At 39.5% G+C, this 26975-nt stretch overlaps 1 protein-coding gene across 5 annotated transcripts in view; it reads right to left on the reverse strand.

Moving 5' to 3' along the window:
- kcnh1b (potassium voltage-gated channel, subfamily H (eag-related), member 1b) overlaps window positions 1-26975 on the reverse strand; it is a 27640-nt gene continuing 665 nt past the window's right edge. Inside the window, exons 1-12 of one of the 5 annotated variants that reach the window (XM_072660730.1) lie at window positions 25832-26150; window positions 25328-25354; window positions 24647-24770; window positions 24252-24358; window positions 24037-24165; window positions 22900-23018; window positions 21914-22306; window positions 18626-19055; window positions 11814-12013; window positions 11264-11516; window positions 7947-8143; window positions 1-3191 (exon numbers count right to left, since the gene is read on the reverse strand). In XM_072660730.1, the coding sequence (XP_072516831.1) occupies window positions 2334-3191; window positions 7947-8143; window positions 11264-11516; window positions 11814-12013; window positions 18626-19055; window positions 21914-22306; window positions 22900-23018; window positions 24037-24165; window positions 24252-24358; window positions 24647-24770; window positions 25328-25354; window positions 25832-25904 (2910 nt within the window). In that variant the 5' untranslated portion in view covers window positions 25905-26150 and the 3' untranslated portion in view covers window positions 1-2333. Of the gene's footprint in view, window positions 3192-7946; window positions 8144-11263; window positions 11517-11813; window positions 12014-18625; window positions 19056-21913; window positions 22307-22899; window positions 23019-24036; window positions 24166-24251; window positions 24359-24646; window positions 24771-25327; window positions 25355-25831; window positions 26151-26643; window positions 26742-26975 lie in introns of those variants that run through there. The other 4 variants (XM_072660732.1, XM_072660734.1, XM_072660731.1 and 1 more) reach the window with 4 other exon arrangements.

Here is a 26975-nt window from a genome sequence, read left to right on the forward strand (position 1 = left end):
TTTACATTAAAATGAGATTTATTTGATGAACTGAAATATACTTATTTCTTCCAACATAAATGTAGGCAATGCAGCAATGTCTATATCCTAATGCATATCAGACAAAAATATGGCTAAACTCTTTAAACCTATGAACACACATTCATTCACAATCACACAATCCTAATGCATACACCAATTTCAGTGATGCATATAAATGAGAACCCATCTACAGATGGACTTTAAGTGCAAAATCTGCAGTTTTTCCACAGAGTATAACTTGTAATAGCTCAAAGTTATACATAATAACTTCATTCGATAAGACAGAAATATGCATATATTATGGATATATAAAATAAGAGAATTGTATGAACGCACATACAGACATGTACAAGAAATGACACTCAGTGAAACCCTTTGGACATTTCAGAGCAGTTATGTAACCAAACAAACTAAAGAAATAGAAGAAATGTCTTCTAAAAATATTTTACAAAATGTAATTGTAAGAAAAAGTTAAGACACCTTTACATTTATTACTTTTTGAAATACCAAAAATTTTTATCAGGCCCTTCACACTAACTGCAGATTATTTTGAAGGAGCCTGTCTTACTTAAACCGCAGACATTTAGTTTGGTATGCTCTCGATTGTTGAAGTGCGTGATATCACCATGCAAGATTGAAAAGAGCTCTCTGAGGCCTTCAGAAAGAGTCGGAACGGATTTAAAAAGATCTCAGAACAATTCGAACTCAAATGTCCGCAAAAAACATTTAAAAGTGGGGAACATTTAAAACTATTGTCAACATGGCCACGTCCTTAGCCGTTCAGCCTAAGAGTAGACCGCAAGGTGCGTGAAGAAGTCTTTAACAATCCTAAAATGTCATCACAGCACGTACAGATAGGTCTTGCCATAGTTGATGTCAAAATTCAAAGTATGCATCTATCATTAAAAAGAGACTGCACAAAACATCAGGGCAAAACATCAGAACCCGTTATTTGCATACAGCAACCAAAGACACTTTTTGTGCACACCAGCACAACATTTGAGCACAAGTATCCATACCACTACAACTGTGACGCATGGAGGTGGAATGTCCTGATTTGTTGCTGCATGCACCATGACACTGACAAAACATTACAGTAAATTCACTAAGGACTGGCTCAGAAGATCAAAATAGGGAGTTCTGGAATGGCCAAGTCAAAGCCCAGATCTTAATCCTATTGAAATACTGTGATATTGTGGTGATTTGCATTCCAGAAACCCCTGAAATATCTCACATCTGAAAAATTATGCATTGAGAAATGGCTAAATCTTTCTCCCAGTCAGTGTCAGGGACTGGTAGGTAATTATAGGAAATGTCTAATTGAGGTTATAAGGGTTATACATCAGCTATTAGAGCATAGGGGCATATATTGATTTATTTATTTATTTTCCCTCTTTTATTTGTTGTTTAGTTATTACTGCTGCTTCTCAGTATTGAAGATCAAATGTCTATATGTCTAAACAGACAAAGGCTTTCGCAGGGTGTACCAGGCATGCTAATGGTGTTGGTGTGTTACATGACAGAGCACATAATTACAAATTCCATGCTTCTTTACTTTGACTAAGCTATACCTGAACCATGCATAGTTTCTTATACCAGCAAAGAATGCTCTTAAAAAAACTATATTCACCATATTGCTTATACATCTTATTGGTGTCCTTATGAAAGTCACTTCAATTAATAGTTTTTATTACTTTTGAAATGGTAAACACGTATTCAAGTTTATCTGTTTTTTTCAAGGTATTAAAAAAATAATAATAATAAAATAAAATAAAATAAAAGGGATAAGATTGTCAAAAATGCAACCAATACTCTTGAATCCACAAAGGCACCCCTCACGTTGCATTTAAGATCTTATAAGTTAACAGTTTTTTGCACCTCTCTTATGAAAAATGAGGATATGTAACTAAAAAAAGGATAAGAAAGTTAATCAAAGATTAACAGTGGTTGTACATTTTATGGATGTAAACATCCATAAAGATCCTTTATTCTACTATACAATTATTTTGAAAAATAATTAGGTTAAAAAAAATAAATTATATATATATATATATATATATTAGAGTAACCTATAACATAAGGTTAGCAAGTGATATGCTATGGGTCTCACAACTTAATTGCAGTGAATCTCTAGGATGACTCTCTGTCATGCAGATTACTATCACACAGGCCTCTGAAGAACTCTTTTCGTATTGTTTCGAATTCTATAGAGATCTGTTTCAATGTTCCCAATCACAGAATCAGGTGGTCTTTAATCAGCACCCCATTAGAAATGTCCTCTCAAAGCCATACCCTGTTCACGGATTGGGTGGTTAAGAGAACATGTCATCATCCTTGTCTGAATCTGGTGACTCAGGTCGTGATAACTCAAGAAGGCGAGAGGACCCTGAGGTCTTTTTTGCTTTAAGCAGTTTTAGCATCTCAGCTAGCTGGCTTTCTAGTCCCGCCATACGGTTGTTGAGGGAACAGATGTCCCCTCTCAGTTCCTGCTTCAGCTCCAGGAAAGAAGCTTGAAGACTCTGCTCTGGAATGGGGTAGAAGACTCTTCTCCCCTCTGCCTGCGTTGGGCTCCGGTCCTGAGGGGTTCGGGCTGTCCCTTCACCCATGTTATCCAGTCTTAGGTCGCTCTTTGTGATTCCGCTGTCACATGAGTCTGTCTTCTTCAGTGACAGTTCATCTTGTGACTTAGTCCTGTCCGGGAGAGTCTCCATGGACTCTGCTTTGGAAACTGAACTCCAGGAGAGATCTACCTTTCCTGTTGCTTCCTTGAACCGTCCCCAGGCTTTGCCCTTGGGAGGTTCAGCAGATTTACTTCCGGTTGCATTACCACTGGGTCCGATGGGAGCATGAAGTTTGGCCTGATTTGAGGTCCTTGAAGAGGAGGATGAAGAGGCGGGGGGTGTGGCAGGGCTCTCAGTGACTGTCACAATGCTGGTTGTAGCACTGACCTCATGGACCACAGTCTTTTCCAGGCGGACAGAGCCTCTTTCCACATCCAATTCTCCCTGGCTGGCTCTCTCCGCTGCTAGCCGGGCCTCTTTCTGCTGCCGGAATCGTTGAAAAAGGCGTCGCACAGGATGGTCTGGAGGAAGATTGAGAGGGGCTTCGTCTTTCCTCTTTAGCATCTCCTCTTCCTCTCGTTTCACATCGCTGATCTTGCGGAAGACTATCTGCAGGATTAAAACACACATGGAAAAAGTCAGCATAGCATTCACATTATACAGGTAGCCTTGCAGACTTGCTAAATGTGTTTTTAAAAAGTCACTAGCCATGTTAATGCAGTCCTGAAAAAAACATTATATAGCAATTTTACCTTTATATAACTTCTCTGTCGTTGCTACTGTGGAGTTGGTACATCTGCTACCAAACAAGGTAAGTCTGGTGAGGCAGGCACAACACCACAGAAGGAACTACGCAACGCTGACTAACAGTCATATTGATGTAAAATCCTACGCCTACCGCGACAGACCACATGATTCTTTCGCTTTCAGTACTGAAAAGCAAAAATAATCATATGCTTTTCTTTTGTCATTTAGAGGCATAACTTGGCTTTAAATGGTGTGACTCGGAGACTAACAACTTTGCAAATATTTTCTGTAATGATCAGTTGTTTGTCATTTGCATAATATCATTTCTGAAATATGCATAGTTTTATTTACTATTCACGCTTAGTTCTTCTTGAAGCTGGTCTAAAACAAAGTCGTGTGTGGAGTCTAAAACAAAATGATTACAATGTTGACGGTGCAAAGTATGAGCAAGATGGGTATACAGCTCCCAAGGACTGGGCTGTTGATAAATAGAACTGCATTTTCTGGAATGATGGAGTATCCTCACATACCACTGGAATGAGCTGAAGTATTGTTTGTGATCATAACACAATAACTGTTGGATACTTATCACTCAGCAAGTGTACCTAACCTCTCCTCCTCCTCCAATGCTGTCAACAACAAATCCAGCCTGAAAGAGTATATACACATTGTTACTAGCATTATGGACTTTCTTTGTGGTAGCTGAAATGCTCCAATATAGTTTTATATAGCCAATATTTTAACTTAAAGAGATTGTTTATATACAGTAAAAGTCTCAGACAAAGAAAGTTATCTGTTATGATGGGTTGAACATGAAGTCTGTGCTTTGCTTCCTGAAGTCATAGCCTAAGCCTAGCACAAATTTCAAACTCCAGTTTGTACCATTTTACCATTTGTAGGCAGTTGTAGAGCAAATCACTCCCTTCAGAAGTGAGCATTTGCCAGATTCCCGCATACCATACACATACCGATGACACTGACATTGCCAACGCCTCGTTCAGAGTGAGATAGATCTTTTCCCAATGAATCCATAGAATGCCAGTCACTTTGTGAAATATTTGCAGTGCAAGAGACAATGTCTAGTGCTGATATTGTGAAGCAACATCAGCAGAAGAACTTTAAGTGGAGGTACAACAGACTGTTATTATTCTAGAGAACTGTTTGTGAAAGCTGTCAAGGAAAGGCTTTTGTCTGCTTCAGAATATCTATGTTCATAAATGGAAAAACTTGACTGGCTTGAACAGAACCATGACCTCAATCCCATCTAACACCTTTGGGATGCACTGGAATGCCAGCTGTAAGCGAATCCCTATCATCCAACGCCTGGCCTGATTTATGCTGTTGTGGTGGAAAGGCTGCCATGCTCCAAAATCTAGCTGAGTGCCTTCCCAAAAGATCCGAGGCTCCATATTAACCCTGTTGTGCTCGGAAAAAGTTGCTTAACAAGTATGTGCCCACATTTGGCCACGTAGTGGATAGTAATCAAGCTGACCCCTAACAGCGCACCTAAGTTAAAGTACATATTGTTGTTACTGCAAGTAAAGTAAAACCCAGTCATGCTGTATTGGTTAGTCTGTCTCTGGACAGGCCAGTCAGGGTTACGCCTGGAGCAGGCCCACACCTACGCAAGCGCACTGCAGTCCACATCACAGATCGATAACAAACAAGCTAGTGGGATGATAGAGTGTGAAGGGATAGACATGGAAATAGATAAGGTAACTGCAAGGAGAAAGAAAGAAGTAGTAGGGAGAATGGCGTTGAGGAGTGGTAGACTGTATAAAATCTAGAATTACAGGTTAATTAATGATATGAAAGACTGCTGATAACACCAGCTTTACAAATGCACTGCACTGATCAGTCTCAGACAGTGGTAAGCCACCACATAGCAGCATGTTAAAGGCTGGAGTTTCTTTCTTTCTTTTTTTTTTTCCTAGCCGTAACATAATAGTTCACAGCAGCAGGGGAACCAGAAAATCAATGCTGCTCTGTGCTATGCAAATCTCTGCTGCTGTGCTGATTTCTGAAGGTCATTCATAGCTACTGTTTCTTGTCCTGCAGCTGAGAATCAAAGAGAAGCACTGGGGTTTATTTAGGGAAATCAATATGCAAAGTAGCATCACCAGGACACCTTATTGCAATACAGTTTATTTAACTGTCTGCAACTGTTTCCTCTGCGACCTTGACAGAAACTTGCAGTTTCAATAAGGGGAATTAGTGCACATGGTGAAATCACCAGGGTTCCTCATGACACAGCTGCTTTAATAGGTATCACTAGTTCCTCTCTGGACTTTTTTTTTTTTTCATTTTCAAAGCAACCAAGTGGTTTCTATCTCTATAAATGTCCTTTGGGGTATAGACTCAGAGGTCTAATTTGTGCTCTGATAAGTTTATTCATTAAAGAAATTATTATTATTATCTGTGGTGCTAGTACACCTGCTGATGCTTCCACGAACAAGAGAAATCCTTACAGCAATGTTTTAAATAATCCAGTAATAAATGATATTTGAAACAATTAATCTTTGTCAAATAAACATAACGAACCTCCAATTTAAAAAAGTAAGTTATTTTAGTGTATTGTCAAATTTCATTTGGATGAACAACATATTTTTCTAGAAATAAAGAACAGCACCATATGAGGTGCTGAGACATGATTTGCTCGCGTTTTTCCTGATACTTAAAACTGTTCAGTCTGATGTATGAAATCTGGTGTTGTGGGCTAAAATGTACACTATTCCATATAGGCAGTTTTATGAATGAGCATGCTATCTGCCTGTAGCACCCACATTCAACCACAACAGCTCAACAAAATAATTCCTAGAATAATTACATGAAACAATAATGATATTGTGTTCATTATAATGAAACAGGTACAGTGAATATTTTATTTATTTAGGATATCAATACAGCCAAATTGTAAAAATGTTCAGCTTAGTTGTCAGAATGTGCAATGGTTTGCATTAAATAAATCTATAATTCTACTCTATATATTATTTTATTCTATAATAGTTAGCATTTTTTTTCTGTAGTTGCACATATGATTTCTTAAACCCAAATTCTTAGCCAAATACCCAACCCACTTGTTAGAACTTGTCACATGTAATGCTCCTGACACTGACAGGGTGAGGCCTGACTCTTTTTGAACTGCTGCCAATGCAACTCGCTGGGTACCCAACTCTGAAGCATCGGCTAGCCTGTGCCGGCCAGCATAGCACTAAAATGATGTGGGGGGTGGGAATGGGGGGATGGGTGGTAGATATAAAGTGTTATGTTCTGATCTTTAGAGTTAAATGGAAGGCCCACTACATCAATGCTTTTAGACATTAGACACTCTAAAATATTGTGAGTGGTGGGTTATTTTCCTCCCTCTCTCCACCTCTGACCGACACAGTGGGCTTTCACCCTTAAGACTTAAATATAAGTACAACCAACTTACTATGATGAGCTTGAAAGTAGAGGGGATAATTCCACTGGTTCTCTGGTAAGAGGCTTAGAGAGGCTTTTTCCTTACCCAAAACAAACACTGCTATTACCTTAATAACAACATAACCAATCAATGATACAACAGCCAGCGATCCAAGACTTGCTTACTAACTGGAAGGAAAAAGTGTATTAGTGTAAGTACAAGATACAAAGAACAGCAAGACAGCTTTTATGACCTTTTATGTTTTAGGACAGTAAGACTGAATATTCACCTAGTGTGATTTTCCTCTAGCACGTTTTCATATGGAGGAGCCTGTCTAGGTTTGACTGATGACCAGCTGTTAAAGCAATTAAGGGGCTAAGTGAACTAGAATGCCCTTGAGACGTGAGTAAATTGCCGAAACAGCAGTTGAGAGCAATCTGCTTTTTTTATTTATTTTTTTTTTTTTTTACCAGATGTAATGTTAATGACTTTAGAATTTCAAAAACTGAATCATGAATTATGCTCTCAAATTTATGATACTGCTATTCTGTTTTAGATTTTACTGAGTAATGTAATGTCAACATTGTAGGTCATGAGATTGTTGGGTCAGCAATTCACGATCCACTCTCTATTCTAAGCATTAGGATTTTCATACTGAACTCCTAGAGCTTTAAGATGAGTCACTGTGTGTGTGTGTGTGTGGGGGGGGGGGGGTTCATCCCCTGCAGATGAAAGTATGGATCTTCAGGCTCAGTGGGCACTGCTCGGTGTAAAAAAAAAAAAAGTAAAAACTGCTTACACAGAGAGAGGGGACATGCATTTCAATTAAGCTGTAGCCAATAAGACACAAGCTCTGATGCTGAGCACAGCTGACAAAGCGCTAGGAATAATCTGTGGTGCTTCCTATTCAAAAATGAATATTTGTTGTCCATATGTTCTGCTATGAAAGCAGGACAGTACTGGCCAATAACTCAGTTCTCAGTAAGACTGGACTGTATACCAGATTAGAGCTAATAAGCCTCAGGCGTAAATTACTGCCTACTTGCACGTTTCCAAAGACCAAGCAACTCCTTCAACTTTTCACACTTCCATTAAAGAAAAATATGTCCATACAAAATGTGGTGGAAATTACAGGAAAAGAAATTCGACCTGATCACTCCTAATGAACCAGAGCACAGTTCCACAAGGCACAAATCAATATAGCTGGAACTCACCCTCTTCCTCAGATTGTAAGTCAGCACCAGGTTCCGTGAGAAGTGGTTAGAGAAGGCTGTGTAAAACTCCAGAACCTTCTGTAAGGCATCACGCTTGATTACATGGAGATCGCAGTATGTTAGCGCCCGGACATTTGCACAGGCCTGTGCTAAATTCACTTCCTTCCAGAAAACATCTCCAAACACATCACCCTTTCCTGAAAAAGTGTGTGAAAGAGAGAGAGGTTATATCCTTCATGGACAAGCACAAATGCCATATAGTTCAGAAACTAAAAAAAATAAAAAAACGGAATGTGATGAAAGGTCAGCTCAGCGCAGTTTCGATTATGTTTTTCCTGTTGAGGCAAAATGATATATTGCTCATGTTTAAAAATGAGATGAGAAGAAATGTACTGGAACATGTGACTTGTCTAAAAAAAATAATAAAACAGCTGTTACTCTTTAAGGTATTTAATGTTAAAAATATAGTTGTACAGCGGCATGCAAACATTTGGGCATCCCTGGTCAATATTTCTGTTACTGTGAGTAACATTTAACACTCAGTGTGGTGATTTAAAATCGGCAAATTTGCTGTAAGTGACAGAATATCTAATTTCCAAATGGCATAAGATTAAAAGTCATACATTTTTTTCATATTAACATATTAAAATTCATATATTTACAGTTTTAAAATAAAGGAAAAGGGCCTAAAGCAAAAGGTTGGATACCCAGTACTTAGTAACGCTTCTTAGAATCCCTTTGTTAAGGATCACAGCTTGCAATCACTGCTTGTAGCCAGCTAAAATTCATGTTTGGGGAAACTGAGATTTTTGGGCTGTCTTTAATGGCAACTGCAAGAAAATATATACATATAAAAAATGCACCTCAAGAAATTTGTAACATTTGCACAAGCTCCCCTCCAATATTTCATACATATTTACAAGGTGTTCTCATCCACTGGTGGCACTGTTTTGTCAAATAATGTCATGTACTTGAAGAAGTATTGAGAAAACAATAGCGGAAAGAATTTAGTTAAGGGTTAGAATTAGGGTTAGCCTACATTTAGGTTACAATTCCGTTTAGGCATAGTAGGTTATGGTTATCCTGCAATAAAAGCCTTCCTCTTTTCAGCTTCAGCTTTCAAAACAAAAATAATACACTAATCTCTGCAGGGATTTATAGTATAAATCAGGGCTGCAAACATCTAGAATGGTGACTCCAGCTTTGTCACTAAATGAACGCTTTCCTTTTAATATTAACAACCTCCTGCTATTACTCAAAATACATAGGCCTATACTTTTCCCACATTACAAAAAGAGGCCTTTAGATGACATTCAGTGGTTTGTGGAGCCAGAAATTACCTATGTCAACTGGCAACAAGCTCCCTTTTTGCTTCATGGAGCTCATTGTGCTGTAAATAGTCCACACAGTAATTAGGTGCACTGCCACAAACCCATGGCATGATTATTAAGAGCCTCGCTTTCTGCATATGAAAATGAAACTCTGGTTCCTTAGTGTTCCCAGCTGGCACTATGGTGAGAGTCTAATTGAATTTTATCAACAGCACATCTACAGAAGCTTTACATTTAAGTTTAAGTTTACATTTGTGTTAAATCTCACTTACCAGCATGCAGCATTCATCATCACTTGTAATCCCATTCAATTTTTTCAACAACAATCAATGATTAAACAATAAAACACCATTTTGCATTTTTGTGAGGAAGCTGTTTCCATGCAAAGGCTGAAAGTCGGCCCCTTATCGGGCAAGGAAAAAACTATTCTAGCAGTGGCTCAAGGGTATCATAAGCTCTTTTCCCCATCTGACCATGATCTCAGTGATAGTGAGCCAAACTACTGCTAATCTACAAGACAGTACTCAACAGGAAGTACTGTTAGAGCGTTGCTTACATGAAGTGGGCCACCCCTGATCCCTCATTATAAAAATCTGACTCCAGGTAATAGAGGCCAGCTTATAGTAGCTGAATCTAATCTCTCTAATGTGTCTAGAGACTTATTCTCCTAAAGGGACTGCATTGAGAAGTTTTACCATATATGTCTGATTAATTAAAAAGCAAAATGACCCAGTAATAAGACTCAGCTCATTCAGCTGTGTGAGGCTGTCTGCTGCACAAAACCACTGGGATGTACAATTAAATAACATAAACACAGAGCATTTTTCCATTTTTTTTACAGCTTAAACATGTTATTATCCCATCTTGTCCTCTATTCTAAATGATAGATAAAAGATTCACTGATGCATATTGCAGATACTAGAATTTCACATGGTCATATGAGGGTTAGGTTACAATTTTATTTAGACGTAGTAGGGTTAAGTAAGGTTATCCTGCAGTAAAAGCCTTCCTCTTTTCATCTTCAGCTTTCTCACAGATGGCGTGATGTTTGCATTCGAAGTTGCAGAATTTTGCACCTTTGAAAACTTCTGATGCTAAATTTTGTGGGGACGAGACAGGAGAGGTTCTCTACAGATGACTCTCCAATGAAAATCATATTTGTTTAGGTGTTGCTGCACAGTGGAACAATGCATCCCCACTCTGGAGCTACAGCTTCCTAAAGACCTAGACCTCAGCGTGCCTTACACTGTTAACGTTAAGCGCTTTGACTATTCTTAAAGCCTTCTGCTTGGTGGGCATCAATTATTAAAATTTTAGCTAGGCAGCTGTGTAGAGGAGAATATGGCTATTTACAAAGCTAACAAGCTTTTCCCCTGGCCTTTCCTAATGATGTGAACAAGCCATAGCCCTAAGAAGCTAATTATGGTATGAGACCTTGGTGAAGGTAATCTAAGAGCTCAGATTTATGAATTATGTTCTTTTCCTTTTTTTCTACCTTAAAGGTGTACAGCTTCAAATTTGTATTATCCAATATTGTCCTAATTCTAAATAATAGATACAATATTTACTGCTGCATGTTGTAGATCTGGTATATAATAAAAAGCAAAAATATTGCTGTACTTTCTCACAATGTACAAGAAAGCAGAAAAATAACAGGGATGTAATTAGCTTTTTCTGCTGAAGTTAGCAGCTGAACCATTTCACTTTTGAAAACGTCTTCTTTAGATGTTCCTTTGTGAACTTTTCACACTGAAGTTAGAAATGTTTTCTGATGACCTTCCATGATCTTCCATGAAGGTCGTATTTGTGCAGGGGCTCCTGCACAGTATAATAATGCACACTAACTCTGCTAAATCTTTCTCTAACTTTACGCCTTTTCGAGATCATTTCATTTTTCACTATTCACAGTAGCAGAATTTTCTACCAGGGGTGTTAAAACTTTTGCATGCAACTGTATGAGTAGTCACTTCAAGTAATTAATCTCACCCAAAATGGCGACCACCTCATCATCCTGAATGACCTCTAAAGAGCCAGAGACCACGAAGCAGAGGCTATCCACGCTTTCGCCGGCGTGGTAGATGAGGTCTCCGGGAGCACTGTGTATGGTTTGGAACTCCATGGCAAGAGCTCGCAAACAACCGTCACTAGCTAAGCGGAATGCAGGATGCTCTTTGAACACCTTCCTGTTGAGGTGGACACAAATATCTGCTCGCATATCCTTTGGGCAGATCTGTAACACCTGGAGAAAAAAAAGGAATAAATAAGCATATCCTTCACCTCAGAAGTGTCAGCCTCTCTCACTCAGAGTAACGCATACGGCCTAATTAGATCTTAATCATCTGCTAGAATAGTAGCCATCCTAAAAGAAAAGTCTTACACAACATTCTAAGTGCAATTTTCAAACAACAAATATTATTTTTAATGAAAAAATGAATGGCCCCACGTGACTTTTCTAGTGAGCAATGAAGACAGGCTCCTTGCATGCAGATTAATGTCTTTGGGCAACTGAACTGCAGCTGTGCTTAGTGCCAGATACCTTGTCTGTGTCAATTCCCCTGGACATGGACCAAGTGGAGACGATGTAGTCCATGACTCTCTCGCTCAAGCCTTTAGGGACCTGGTAGAGTTTCAGGAAATCTCTCACACTGTTCAGCATCTCATGGTAGCGGTTAGTGTTAGCGTACATCTGCTGGAAGATGGTGGTCACGTTACCAAAGATGGTGGCGTAAAGAAGAGCTGCAGAGGCACATAAACAAAGAAAATAATTAATGCATATGCTTCTGCACATGTTTACCAAAGATAATATTCTCACATATTATTAATACTAGAATTGACTAGACTGACTAGAGTGGATAACATTAAAAAGCCCTCATTTGACGATCTATAGGGTAAAGTAAACAGCTGTAAGTGACTAACACTACACTTAACTGGCCTCAATAACTACACTTAACTACATTCTTATGCCATTTCTATGATTCTGCAGTAAGTCATTAAAAGTACCATTAGGACACATTGGTTGGTTTAAAAAAGGCAAGGGCTATTATGCATCTATTTCTAGTCAATAAAGGCAGTATAGGCAGTGATAGCCATTAGAAAATTGTTAGACTCATAACCTCCTCAGCTATCCAGTATGCTTCTCTGTGCCTAAATGTGATCTCTGTAACATCTCACCTTACCATCAGCTGCCCTGAGTATTCAGCATTGGCCTTACAGATCGATTCCATCCCTGACAATTAGTCCCCCAAGTCAGCGCTTTTTCACAAGCATGTCATCTTCTGTCCCCTTTAGGTGCCCCTCTCCCCACCAGAGGTGATACAAATCAATTCTAGCTCTGCCAATACCAATGACAGATGACACTGCCGGATCTAATGCCAAGTGAAGTGAAGAGTTACGGCTACCCTGCTTAACTGCAGTGGACAAATCGTTGGGCTACTCCTGGCCTAGCATCTTCCTAGCTACTATGGAGGACAGCACATAACCTTGCCAATGGTAATTCACAACAAGGGTGTGTTTGTGTGTTTTAGTCACAGTGTGGAATTAATGGAACTCCACATGGACATTAAGTACACACCAGGTAGACAGCCAAAGGATAGGAACTGTCATGGCATAAATTATGAGGTGTTCATCATATGCAGACATGGACTAAAAACAACACCATTAGCCGTACCATGCTGACACTGATTAGGACAGTTGTGATGATAATGCACAGGACATTGCCATTTTAATGCTGCCCAAAGTAGTGACCATAATGGATGCGACAGATGCAAGGACTGCAAGGTTAAGCTACCATATTCTGTCTCTTCTATTTGGAACCTTCCAGAACATCTGAAAACAAGGCAAAAAAAAAGGTTTCAGGCCACATTTTTTACAGCACAGGATCAGTGTTTTAGGACTTGTCATGTAACACATCATAATGCCATAGTCACTTGTGTAAATTCAACGTGGCAGCGGGTGGGGGGGGGGGGGGGGTCTTATTTAAACAGACTGTGACTTGAGAGCAGGTCGGCACTGCAGTCTATATGGGATTACGGCTGGATTTTTCCAGCAGTTCTCAGAGCATCCCCATGGACTGCATTACTACAGTCCATTACACATTGAAGTCAAGTTTGCTCTGTGGCAAAGCAACTCCGTAACTGATCTGCAAGTCTCAGTGACTGATTTGTATTTATATGGTGTTTCATTTTCTTCTGATTCCATCTTACAGGCCGATTACCTGATTATGTATTAAATTAGTCCATTTCCCAGCGAGATAAGTTGGTAAATATGTTGAAACTAAGTGGTAAACCCAATATTTCTGAACAAATAGCTTCAAATCTGGCCTGATATCTGCTTTTTGAATAGAGAAGGGTTTTCTAGAGAAGAATAATTCATAACAAAGTAACCATTCAGAATCAGTCTGTAGGACTGATCCTTGCTCAAATATTAACCAATGTTGTACAGTCTCACATAAGGCAGTAGCTGTCAGGCATGCCCTTAACAAAGCATGTGTGACTGAAAGATGAAGTGAGGAACATTTCAGTTCCAGGCTGTAAGCGGAACTGAGAGGCATCTGCTGAAACTCAACAATGGCTTTACAACCACAGGCTCCAATTATAATCATGCGAAAAATGGCAAGTATTAAGCCCTGCAGTGGGGTTTAGTGTAACTAATACAGAGGGAATTGACTGTTTAATTGGCTGGTTTATTGTACACGGATCAAACATCCTACAAACTCATTGCTATGCTCTTTCACATGCAGTTTAGAAAGCTCCCAAACTGTTTCTGATTATACTGTGTGCAGTCTGTGTTAGTGCCTGATGGTTTTGGATAACCTTGCTGTCTGCAGTTGTGCTAATTGAAAAGCCCCAGGTGGGTGGTTTCTATGGCAATGCCAAGCCTTACTAGAACCCCATACAGATGGTTTTGTAAGGATCTTGCAAGGACAGTTTGACAAGCTCTGAGTGAGTACACACACTCATACACTCAACAGAAACAAATCTCTCCCCACAATCCATTTAAAAGAAAAGTTCCACCAGTTCGTCACAGTTTTACCCATGTGCTCTTTTAGTGTTCAGTGGGAAAGCTGTATGCACCTTCATTAAATTGTCTCCTTGCTTGTTTTAGCCTTCTCTCACATACTCTTTCACAAAAGCTACACTAGACAGCCCATAGTGGATCTAGCTCCCTGTCAAAGTGAACTTTTACAGAGGATTGTCTACATTAGATCATATAGGCCGAGTTGAGCCTAGCAGCATTTTAGAACCCCTGCTCGGGGACATACACACGGTTGCATGACAGACTGTGCAGCAAAGAATGATAAAAGGATAAAGGATAAAGGATAAAGGTGCACGTATTCGTCACTGTACAGTGTGGACTGTACAGCGAAATGTGTCCTCCGCATTTAACCCATCTGGTAGTGAACACACTCACACACACACACGTGTTAGGGGCAGTGAGTACACACACACACCCAGAGCGGTGGGCAGCCAACTCCAGCGCCCGGGGAGCAGAGAGGGTAAAGGGCCTTGCTCAAGGGCCCAACAGTGGCAGCTTGCCGAGCCCGGGAATCGAACCCACAACCCTGTTATCGATATCCCGGCGCTCTAACCGCTGAGCCACCACTGCCCACAGCCACCACTGCCCACTGAATGGTTGATACCAGAGGCAATAATGGGGCGCTATGATGCTGCTTTGACTGGCAATTAGAATTAGAGGCCAGAGGAACCCGATGAACAATTAACAAGATGACCTTACATTTGATAAAACATCAGGGCGTGTGCCATTAAGCGGGCTTATAGGCAGAGCACACTGACCCAAAAACACCAACAAATATCAAAATTCGAATGTTCCCAGAATATTGTCTTAGAATTTTAAGAAATAGAAGAGATGAACAACAGATCTTTCCCCTCTTTCCCCATCTGTCTCTCTCTGCATCCTGTGTAAAAGACCTAAACCTTATACACCGTTCATTCAGGAGGTAAAACTTGCTAAAGTCCAAGCATCCACCTCAGCGCCCAGGGAGAAACTGAGGGTTAGGTGCCTTGCTCCTAAGTGCTTTGCTCTAGTCAAGGGCACCTCAAGAGTGTATGTGGAGTTAGAAGTAAGCGCTGTTTCGTCACTACCCTGCCCCCCCCCACTTCGTAACAATAAAGGGGATGTCAGTGATTGCTTCTACATGACTTCCAACTTAGGCCTTCCTAGAAGCCCCCCAGCCACAACACCCTAACCGCAGGACACCCATGTGACCTCACCTGTTTTCTTTCTCTCAACAGGTCTAGCATATAGACTCCTGACAGTGAAATTAAGAAACCTATTTACACTGAGAATTCAGCTCATAGCGATTTGCTGCTCTATATAGAATAGTCTGGTCACTGTCGCTGTGATAGGTCTTTGTATTGAGTTGCAATGAGTTAATCTTTCACCACCTGAGTTAGTTGTTAGCATTATTAAGTACAGTTGACAAGTATTATTTATGTCTCTAGAGAAGGATCATCCAAAGTTATATATATATATATAAGCAATATTTATCTAATCCATATATTACAAAAGTCTGTGTCTCTTCTCTTGAGAAGAAAATATAAAAAGACACAAACAAAAGCTAAATAAAACATCATATATCATTTTACATAACCACAACAATAGAATTAATAAGCTTCGAGTAACATTATTCAACGTTATTGATGCCCTGGTCATTGTTTGACTGGCTAAAATATCTGTGATGTTCATTCTTTTGTAAACAAACACGCAAGTGAACACAATGGCCGATATTAAGGTCATGTCCATATATTGTACAATATGTCAATAATGTACTTTTCATGATGGGCCTAGACGGCAAGTCACAATAAACAGGTAGCACAGGGACTCGAACCAGAGGCACGATGAGCTTTACATTTTGCAGAAACAGAGGCAAGCTTGAAGTGTCCTGAAGGAGGTGAGATTTTGGATTTGGCCTGTATTTAGTCACTGACATTCAACAAAGTTCAGCTGGCCTGCTTCTGCTGTTCCCATTTACTGGCCTACTGCTGCAGTGTTTACACACACATACACATGCCAGCCAAGAATAGTCTTAATATCCCAGTTTGACAAAAAATCTGCGCTTAGAGGCATATTAAACATACACTCACCAAATACTTCTAATAGGTAAAGGTAATAACCATCGTACAACCATCAGAATAGCCAAAATGTGATCCCAGTCATTTTAGACATGGTGTAATTGTCGGTGCCAGATGGGCTGGTTTAAGTATGCTGCTGATGTAGGATTTTCATGTCAACGGTCTCTGGGCTGGACTGGTTTGAGCTGACAAAAAGGCTACAGTAACACAGATAAACCCTCTGTACAACTATGGTAAGCAACAAAAGTATCTCAAAATGCACATGTCAAACCTTGAGGCAGCTGGCTACAACAGAAGAAGGCGGATTTGAATCTGACAGAATACCTTTGGGATGTGGTAGAATGAGAGATTCACAGCAAGAAAGTGCCTCTGAAAAATGCATGGGAACGTTTTTAAAGACTTGTGGAATTCATGCAATGAAGACCTAAAGCTGTTTTGAGGGCAAAGTGAGGCTGTACCCAGTATAAGCATATTCAGTTCATGAAAAAGTGCTCAGATGAGTGCACATGTCAAGAGAAACTAGATAGAGCATTTGAAAATCTTCATATTGTTTCATACTGATGCACTTAACTAACACACAGATACACTGACACACATTGCATGACTAAGCTGTCTGTATATGTGTAGCAGAAGGGGTGACGGACTGAGACCCTGCCCGCTGTCTTCACAGCACAGCAGCAGTGTAACAGCTTGATCCTCTGCCTTCCTGTCAGTCTCTCCTCCCCTCCTGCCTGTCCACATCTCCGTCAACCCCAGGCAGGCGATCTCAGCACAAGAAAAACGACCCAATGTGTACCAACCGTGCATGCATGTGGGTATTTCAACCTATTAGGTGAAGGCAACCATACAGATAATGTGATTAAAGCAGAATTTGAAGACAGAATATAAAAAATATAGATATATATTAAAGGGGGCAGTCATATTAGGATGTAAGCATAATAACTATCAAAGCCATCAAAATAAAGCCAATAAAGCTAAAGTATAATCCAGAGCTGCAAGGTCACCCTCAGCATGACCTCTTCCCTGTCTCATTACACTGTAGGATGCAGACAAGAGAGCAGTGTCAACATAAGGGGAGTGCCTGTAATTTCATGAAAAGTGGAAAGAAATACTCTTAAAACCAGACCATGTAATCCATCATGGCTGCTCCCTAGGCTTGTGTTGGAACAGAATGCAACCTATATCACGGCAAGGCTCTATATAGAGGCAATGTTCCACAAAAGCCCTTGCAGAAAAAAGTGTATTAATCACAAACTCGGTACATAGAACACACCTGCTGTATTAAACTGTATCACGTAGGACGTGATGAGAATCCCTTTGTTTCCAGAACACAAGGAATGATTTAGTGTTCTTTGAAACATGCAGCTTGTCTATGGATACCAGCCAATAGACATTGTACATCGTCTAGAAGAACATTTCTGTGACTGTAATGAATATTGTGGAGTATTCTGGTGCACACTGTAACTACTATATGGGCAATTGCTGTGGAATTACTTACGTTCAACACTATGCAAACTCAAGTCATGTCCAGAGTATTAATCACCACTTTCGATCAGCATGTTCTACATCAACTTCAGACTAAAAGTATATATTAACTGTTTCGAAATACGAACCTGACAAAATAAACCCAACTACAGGGTCACAAAATGTGGCTATGTAAAATTACAAAATTCTGACTGACCCATAAATATTAAATACTATATCTGTGGGATGTTTAATATTGTATTTAGTATTTATGGGCTGAGAGAGGGGGTTGAATGGCATATACATTACTTAAAGCACTGAATTTTGCCTAAAAGAGGTCAAGTTTACATATTCTGTAAATACTGAGAGATGGAGGTAATATAACTAAACAAATCAAATGAAGAAGAAATGTCTTTTTAAAATAATGTATAAAATGTAATTATTAGAAACACAATTTTCCTGTCATTTGCATGCAAGAACTGGAGTCGGAAAAAAAGGTCTCCCAGTCAATGTCAGGTACTGGTAGGCGATTATAGTAAATGTCATAACCAAGGTTATTTCAGCCAACTGTCAGGGGATATGGTGTATACATTTATTTTGAATAAATAAACGATGGATACATTTTCATTGTTTTTGCAAGGGTGGTGCAACATCTGTATGTTCTAAAGTTATGGTTAGGTGGTTAAGTTCCTAGGCGACATTTAATTATAACTGTATAATTGCATTATTATAACTGTTTTATTTTGAACATAAGCATTGTTCACAACAGCACTTGTTGAAGAGTCTTACTCACATCCAATCATCATCATAGCCACGGCAAATATTTTCTCTCCGTCTGTGGTAGGAGCAATATTTCCAAATCCGATGCTGGTCAGGCTGGTCATGGTGAAGTACAGTGAGGTGATGTAGACTGAGTCCTTGCTAGGGCCACCCTCCCACTTGCCTGTGCCACTGGCATTAAAGCGATATGGTGTGCCCACTGCTTCACCAAGCAGATATAGCCAGCTGTCGGTCCGTATCTTGTTGGCTTCCTCATCGATGACCTCGTAGTCACCAATGCTGTACCAGATACAGGCTAGCCAGTGGGCAGCCAGGCCAAACACACAGACGAGCAGGACCAGCACAGCAGCTCCATATTCAATATAGTGGTCCAGCTTACGTGCCACACGTCCCAGTCGCAGCAGCCGAACTACCTTCAGAGAGCTGAACAGACTGCTGATTCCCTGCACATCCGAAAGAGTTATGGAAATGAGAGCAAAGAACCAAAACAGACTTTTCTGGCCATTTTTTTCTGTTTTAAAAGCACAACAGTTAAGCTAATCACTACAGTTAGGGAATTTAATTGAGCATTAGGCATGTTTAAATAAATGGGGAGTTGGATTTATGTACTTTGTTTCTCAGCAGACGCTGTCTGTAGATATGGCTTGTTAATATTCTCATGTAAGAGAGTAAAAAAAGCAATCTGCCATAAGATTTTCTAGAGCACCTGGGAATGACAATACAACATTTACATAGATTATGTGACAGTTTAAACAGTGTAAACTGAGCTTTTTGTACTATATAAAGTGTGACGCGTGTAATAAAAGACATTACATATGAAACATACAATCTGATGCATCACAGAAAGAATTAGGTTGCATTCATAAATATATTCATACCAAAATCCCTGAAATGGTCCATTTTGATGACCCATACCACAACCCTCTAGCAAATAATGTATTTCTTTCATTCAAGCATAAAAAGTCAACCAGCGGCTGTATATTGACTACCAGTTAAAAAAAGATCATGCATGACCCCTGAAGCAGCTTCCTCACTGGGTGCAAATCTTTTGTTCAGGCAGCATGCAGGCATAGGCTGAGCTCTGTTAGTTTGCTCACAGCACTGCAGCAGATTGAATAGGCTGGACAACCAGTGTTGACAAGAGCAGCAAAAGCAGTGGCCTCTGAGGCTTGGCGGACGAGGTCTGTGTAAGTACTATAATCTTTCGTTACACCACTCACGCTATGCAACTGACACTCTGCAGCTGCAGTTGACAACAACAACAACAATAATAATAATAATAATTAATAAATTTAACTCTAGGCTTGGTTATCTGAAACACTTATCAGCACATATATATTTTAGTACAGTAATGCTGAATTACATCCACTGACTTCCAGGTAAAGTGGCTGTGCTAGAGACTGGTGGTACATCTCACATTGCAGGAACTTTGCTGATCACTGACATTGGCATTAAGCATAACATGACATGGCATTAAGCATTTGAGGTCGTATGGTCCTCAGGACATGTCAGTCTGTGTAAAGATCTTAAAGAGAACTATGTGATTCAGCAACATGCCAGCAAAACCTGTCACTTTCACTCATCCAGGTCAAAAATGACCTGCTGTGCTTGAAAAAACTTTTCAAAAATGCTGTTACTGTACGAAATGTAGCCATTGGCATTTAGTCCTAATTCAACAACAAGATTATTTCAGCATTGTGTGCCGGGTGCTGATGTAGTCACTTTCAAAAGCTCACATTTCTGACAGTTTGCAGCCAATAAAGTTTACACCAAATCACAACCAAAGCATTTCTGCTTTCTGTCAAACTAAACAATGATATTCTTCACATTATTATAACATGTTATTTTAATTATATATATTATATGTTATTAAATATATATATAATTATTATTATATATAATATAGATTTCTTTTTATATTTAGTACTTAAAATATTTATAATACAGTTATCCAGAGTTATCCAGACACCTTAAATTGCACCCATTTAGTAGCAATAGTATTTAGTGTAATCTCCATAGAAAAATTGCTCTCCAGTACATTCACAGTTGCACATGAGCCTAAGGTCACCATGCCCAAATCTAAGTGTGAGCTAGAGGAGTATTAAGGCTGATTATTTGTATATTTATTGTATTATGATAAACACATCATTAGGGCCTGGAATTATATTATTTATAATAATATAAAATGTATTTTTTTAAATATTAAAAGTACTTCTACACTGACAGCAACGTTACTGTGGCCCAAATCACGTCATTTACTTGTGGCCCACATACCACCTGCAATAATTGTGAACAGATGCAGTCTGTGGAATCTAATTCTTATCCCCTTGATTCACAATTTCTAGATTAAAAGACAATTTGTTTACACATACATAAATAGCCATTTAGCACAAACAATAAAATATATACGTACATTAAACTGTACAGTGTGAAGAACCTTACATTGGTAAGCCTTTACAGTACAGTGCTTAGTTTTCTCATTTTTGCTCGAGTATTCACCCCCTAAAAAGTGACTGCCCAGGCAATTAATGCTAGTAGTCTCACAATTGGTAAAACTAAGAGTGCAGTGTCTCAAGTGATTAGTATAGAGTAGTAGTAGTAGTATAAAAACACCTGTCTGGAAGGTCCAGTAATTAATTAGTATTCCTGGCTACAAATACACAATGAAGACAAGAGAATCATAATAAATCATAATAATATTTATCACTATCATAATTTAAAGTATATAATTTCATTATTTATGCTAAATGGCTGATATTGTATAGAAAGAATTGTATTTTATTGTGAATCAAGGGAATAAAAAAGGCCTTCAGAAAAAGCGCATCTGGACATCTTCTTGGCCAACATTCCAAGTGGTAAATGCCAGGTTTGAGCCACATGCTAGCAGGGTAGTGCATCAGGCGGTGCAACGTTTTAGAATCCACTGGTGGAAAGATATTTCTTCATTATTTGTATTATTATGAAATATACTACGTAGAATATACTACAGATTAAACACACTTAGAACTAATGTGACAGTTGTTCTACACATCTGGGTTGTTTTTGATCCTTCTTTCTTTCAATTCTGCATAAGGCATACACTCTTAAAGATGCTACCCAGGGTCTCCTTGACAAATTCACATCACTGATCAACTGATCATTCTTTGGAGTGTTAACTTTTTAATAAGTGACCTAAAACAAATCATCTTCAGTGCTGTGTAGTCCTACTTGAGAACACCGAGAGCTTTTCACAACAATGACACACTAATGTAATTTGTGTAGGGGAAAGACGTCATAATTACTAAATCTGAATATAACTCACCTCGTCAACATTCTCAAAGGCATTAATCACATCATAGGGCAGGCAGGAGAGCAAGTCAATTACAAACCAGGTCTTCACATAGTTCATGCGGATTAGTTTTGGGTCTGAGATTACCTCCCCAGCTGGCCCCACAAACGTTGTGTGGAAATTTAACACAATGTCCACCAGAAAGATCACATCCACAATGCTGTCCACCACTAACCAGGTGACATTGTTCTGCTTGGTCTTAAAGGAGACATTGTACGGCACCATGATAGCTGTGTAGAAGGTGAGGATGAGAATCACCCAGTCCCAGGTGGTCTTGAATGTGCAGTAATGCAAGATAATGTGTGGTGGGGTCTTGGGTGTCTCTTGTTTGTACTGAGGGAGGATGTCTGAACCCAGTTGTAATACCTGAGTGGTAAAGAGATAGGAAAAGACTTATAATAGCTGCTGGACAGGAATACATGTGTATTAGTATATGTTTATGAGAAAATCCGGGTTTACAGATGACTTTACAGAGGACTTTATAGCTTTGATTGGTGTAAATGCAAAGGGCTGTAAATGCATTATGACTTCCTAGCATCAACACTTGACACGTCACAAGCACAGGAAGCAAAAACACCTTATCACACCATCAAAACAGTTATCGGCTATTATACTGTTTTCATAGAAACAGGATGTGTTGGGGGTAGGACACTTGGAACATGTCCAGATTTTCAACAACTGCAAATGGAGAAACTGGAAATTCCAAAAGATCCACCACTTATTCCATACTGTCAGGTAAACTGGAGGGGGGGGGCTGACTTATAGAACTACTCATATGAAGCTTTGTTATGTGAGCAGCTGCTTCCAATGTGGGGGAGATTTATTTCAAGAAAGCAGAGGAGCTTTGGGGATTGGAGCACACACTCAACTTCTCTTGGCCAGAAGTGCTTAGGGACAGAGTGAGACTGTTCCCTTTGATGAGAGCTAAGCACACACACACACACACACACATACATTACCTCAGCCAAACGGGAGTGCTTGTGGACATTCTCGCCCTTATGAACAGTGGGAGCCAGCTGTTGAAGGACACCACGGCTACTTGTCAAAGCACGTGTAAGACGGGCAAACTTTCCCCATCCTTTGGAGAAAAAAAGAAGACAAATTTAGGAGTATGTAAGTGTTTATGGAGGTTTCATTAAAAGCTTAGTTAATTACGCCCAGTAAAATAGAACTATTTACAGTAGTGGTTTACATACAATTATCATGGATATGATGATGGCAATATTGGGCTTTTAAGGATTTCTTTAAACTGTTCTGTCAGTTCAGTTTTTTATTCTGAACTGAAATCAACAAAGGGTCAAAATTATGCTCTGATGAATTCTTACGTAATCAATTCACTTTCATTATTCCATCCACTTTTCCACAGGTACTACAGTACTGAAGGCATCACCTTTACTACTCTAATGTGGGCGAATAGCAGAGTGGTCACCCTATTGACTTGTGTCTAGTAGTGTCTTAACTTGGAGGTATCTTTGAATTTTAGCCTATTCAAACTAGCTGAGGTTATTCTTAAGTAAATAGCAGAGCACTTTTGTAAGTCGCTCTGGATAACAGCGTCTGCTAAATGCCTTAAATGTAAATGTAATGTAAATGTACTACTCCAAACACTCTACCTCTGGCCACTGTAACTAAACAACTCTTCAATCTTTGCCTCTTCTGACCACACAACTTTGCTGCATGTGGTCAGCTGCAGATTTTAGCCAAACTTTGCCTGACACTGGTCTTCCAGCAGTTTCCAGTTCATGGCAGGTGATCTTTGGTGATCCTTGTGTTGTTCCTGACTATCTGAACCAGATTTCTTTCAGCTGAAGATGCCAGACCTTGGCAAAAAAGCTACCAATAACTGTTTAGAAATAGCTCTGAGAGACATTCCTGACTTGTTTCAATGAACTATCATCCTTCTAAGATCTGCACTGACATCCTTGAGAGTCCCTGATTGCACAAAGTGTTTTTTGTTGTTGTTTTAAGGACATTTTGGAACTTTCAGTACTACTATTTTGGACTGTTTTCATCATTTTGACCCTATGTTAATATGTGGTTAACCCTTATTATCAAATCCTTTCTCAGCCTCTTAGTTCCTTAGTCTCTTCACAAACCTTTAGAAGAATCGTCCTCAATGGGCTGCTTAAACGCAGTGATGTCGTTGAACGTGCACAGAAAAAGCACAACCTTTTCCTGCTCATTGCGGATGGGAGCGATCTTAACAAAAAACCACACAGGCATCCCTGTTTGGGGTCAAAAAAAAAAGGAATTTGGTTACATGACATTTTTACACTGGTATGTCATTACTTACATACAGTGCTCTACTTACGGTTCTTTTTGTACATAAGAATTTCAAAGGAATTCATTTCGTAGTTCTCAAAGGTCTGCCGTACTTTCTCACACATCTCCTTGTCAGTAAGTTCCCCATACATGAAGCTGAGAGTGGGGAAAAAATGGGAACTTGTGAATTTCCAAACTCAAGTTGAATGAATCAACAATTTTTTAATCTATGTAGAAACAATACCATACTGACACATTTCTGTGCTCAGCACAGCACTGGTAAAACATGCTGGGTTTGGCCTAGCTATAAAATGTTACATGTCTACAGTGTGACAGTGTTACTGGTTTGCATATGTTAATGAATGTTTGTGTGTGTGTGAGAGAGAGAGAGAGAAAGAGAGGATGATCTGGGATCTAGCTTAGAAAGGCAAAAGGGTTAAGAACCTGCAGGTGCTGCTCTTCTGCATGACCTCCGCTCGATGATAACCCGAGAGCTTGCAGAATCCATCATTACTGTAGACAATGGGCCAGTCCACAATCTGGGCATTTCCCAAAACAAAATTGGTGTCTGGCAAATAATAAAAAGAGTTAGCTGTGTGGAAGGATCTAACGGGTCCAGGCTGTTCACAAATGTGATGTAATTCCATAAAAAAAACATAAAGAGTTATTTTAAGACAAAGACTGATCCTAAAATAAAGGAAACCTCACATCATTCTGGGTGAGGGGTAAGTGGAATATTGTAGCGGCACTGATTGATCACGAAATAAAAGTTAATCAGATCGTCTCTCTTATTTAAGCCATAGAAACAGGTATATATGTACAAATATGCACATTTTGCTCTATTAATTTCAATGAATAGCCATGTCAGAAAAATCAGGGTACAGGAATGTCTAGTGAAATAGTCCTTCGTTTGGGTTGGTGATAAAACAGGTGCATAAAAATGTATAACAGGGTATCAAATGAATGCAAGGGGGTGAAAAGTGACTTTTAGTGGCACTGACTACTAGATCTACACCAGGCATGTTCGCACAGAGCGTTTCTACATTCACAGAAAAGCCACGACAGAAATGGACGACTGGGATGGGAAACGCAGGGGACACATTACAGCACTCCAGGGCGTTATACCTGTCTGTCTATGAGATAATGTCCAAACTGAAAAGTTGAAAAGAAAGATGGTTAAAGCAATTAAGAGAAAAGCATCGTTTCAAGCAGAGAAAACAGAGGAACACAGTGGATCGCAGTGGACTGGGATAGCCAACCCAAGAAGCCCTTAAGTTCTCGAGCCTAGCAGCTTTTAGTGCTATATAGCTACATTGATCGGTCACGAATCCGTTTGCTCCATCAGCAAAGTGATCTCCAGCTAAAGCCATTTCCCTCCACTGGGCTGTTGAAAGTGCAGCCGTGGACTAAGTAAAAAATGATAATACACAATAATTAAATAAATAAAATACATCAAATAAAAACAGAACCATCAGAAAGCACAGCATGAGCAAAAGAAGAGAAATCGATCAATGAAACGGAACACTGAATATTGTTTAATACTTCTAAAAATGAACCAGAGCAATATCAGCTATATCAGCATACCCTCCCAAGTGTGTAAAAAAAAAAAAAGCCCCTACGCTGCCTTACCGTTGGACCTTCTGACAATATTCTCAAGAAAAGTATTCTGAGGGGCTACAAGTCCTCTACGTCCTCCTGCCATCCCGGCTCCTCATTCAGTGAGGATGAGGCGGACTCAGTACGGTAGAGATCTGAAGTATCCGCAGGACGACAGCCAAATCCCTGCTTATAGACTACATAGTTAAAAACGACCTGATCACGGAGAGGCGAGACCGTGAGCATTGTGCACTTTAAGCGTCCTCCATCCTGAAGCTCCCTTTGTATGCGAGTATAGCTTTAGAGAGCCGCACGAAAAACCTCCAGTAAGGAATTAGCTACTGCCCCAGGTCGGTGCCACCCACTTTCACTGTAATAGCCTAAAGCGGCGTGACGTCGCCACCTGCTGGTGATCTAAGAAATTGCACAACCTACAGAAACGTTTCTTTTCTGTAAATTAATATTATAAATTAATAATATAATATTAAATATATTAAACAGCTCATTGTAAAGTGCTAACTGACACACCTGCTGTTTATCCGATTTTAGAAAAGAGCAAAAAAGCAGTGTGTTATATCAATACCCCCCCTAGATTTCCAGACAGCCGGACAGCTGACTACTACTCACACACACACACACACACACACACGTAAATGCATATTTGATACGATTGTAATATTGTAAGGTTGTTAGATTATTAGAGCTATTACAGAAATGGGGGTGCTTAGTACACGTTATTAGTGGTTAGTACATGTCCCGTTATTCTGTTTATTTTGCTGTTACAACACATTGTAACAAACGTGTCCAGACTTAGTCGTTAACAGTTGCTCAAGGTATACACTTACCTAATGATAGACGTATTATAAGCGAGTAAATCTGGCCGTCTACATTTTTTCTTTTTCAGAAATGGTCAACGTGAGCTTTACATTGGCATCGCCTATAACTGAACTGCACGCATAAACAACTCTGGCGCACAAGAACCGCACTTTGGCTCATTTTATATGTCCAACAATTCCTTCCGCTGAAGAAGTTAGTGCGTTTGCCAGGACAGTGCACTCAGTTAAACGATGCAAATGCAATATTTACTGACGGAAATACTTACTTGGATTATATCATCAAAATATTATAAAGGACCAATTATGGATTAGAGTGTAAATATTGCGTGGAAAGAAAGTGT

This window comes from Salminus brasiliensis, chromosome 17, assembly GCF_030463535.1.
Source record: "Salminus brasiliensis chromosome 17, fSalBra1.hap2, whole genome shotgun sequence".
In the NCBI taxonomy this organism is placed as follows: domain Eukaryota; kingdom Metazoa; phylum Chordata; class Actinopteri; order Characiformes; family Bryconidae; genus Salminus; species Salminus brasiliensis.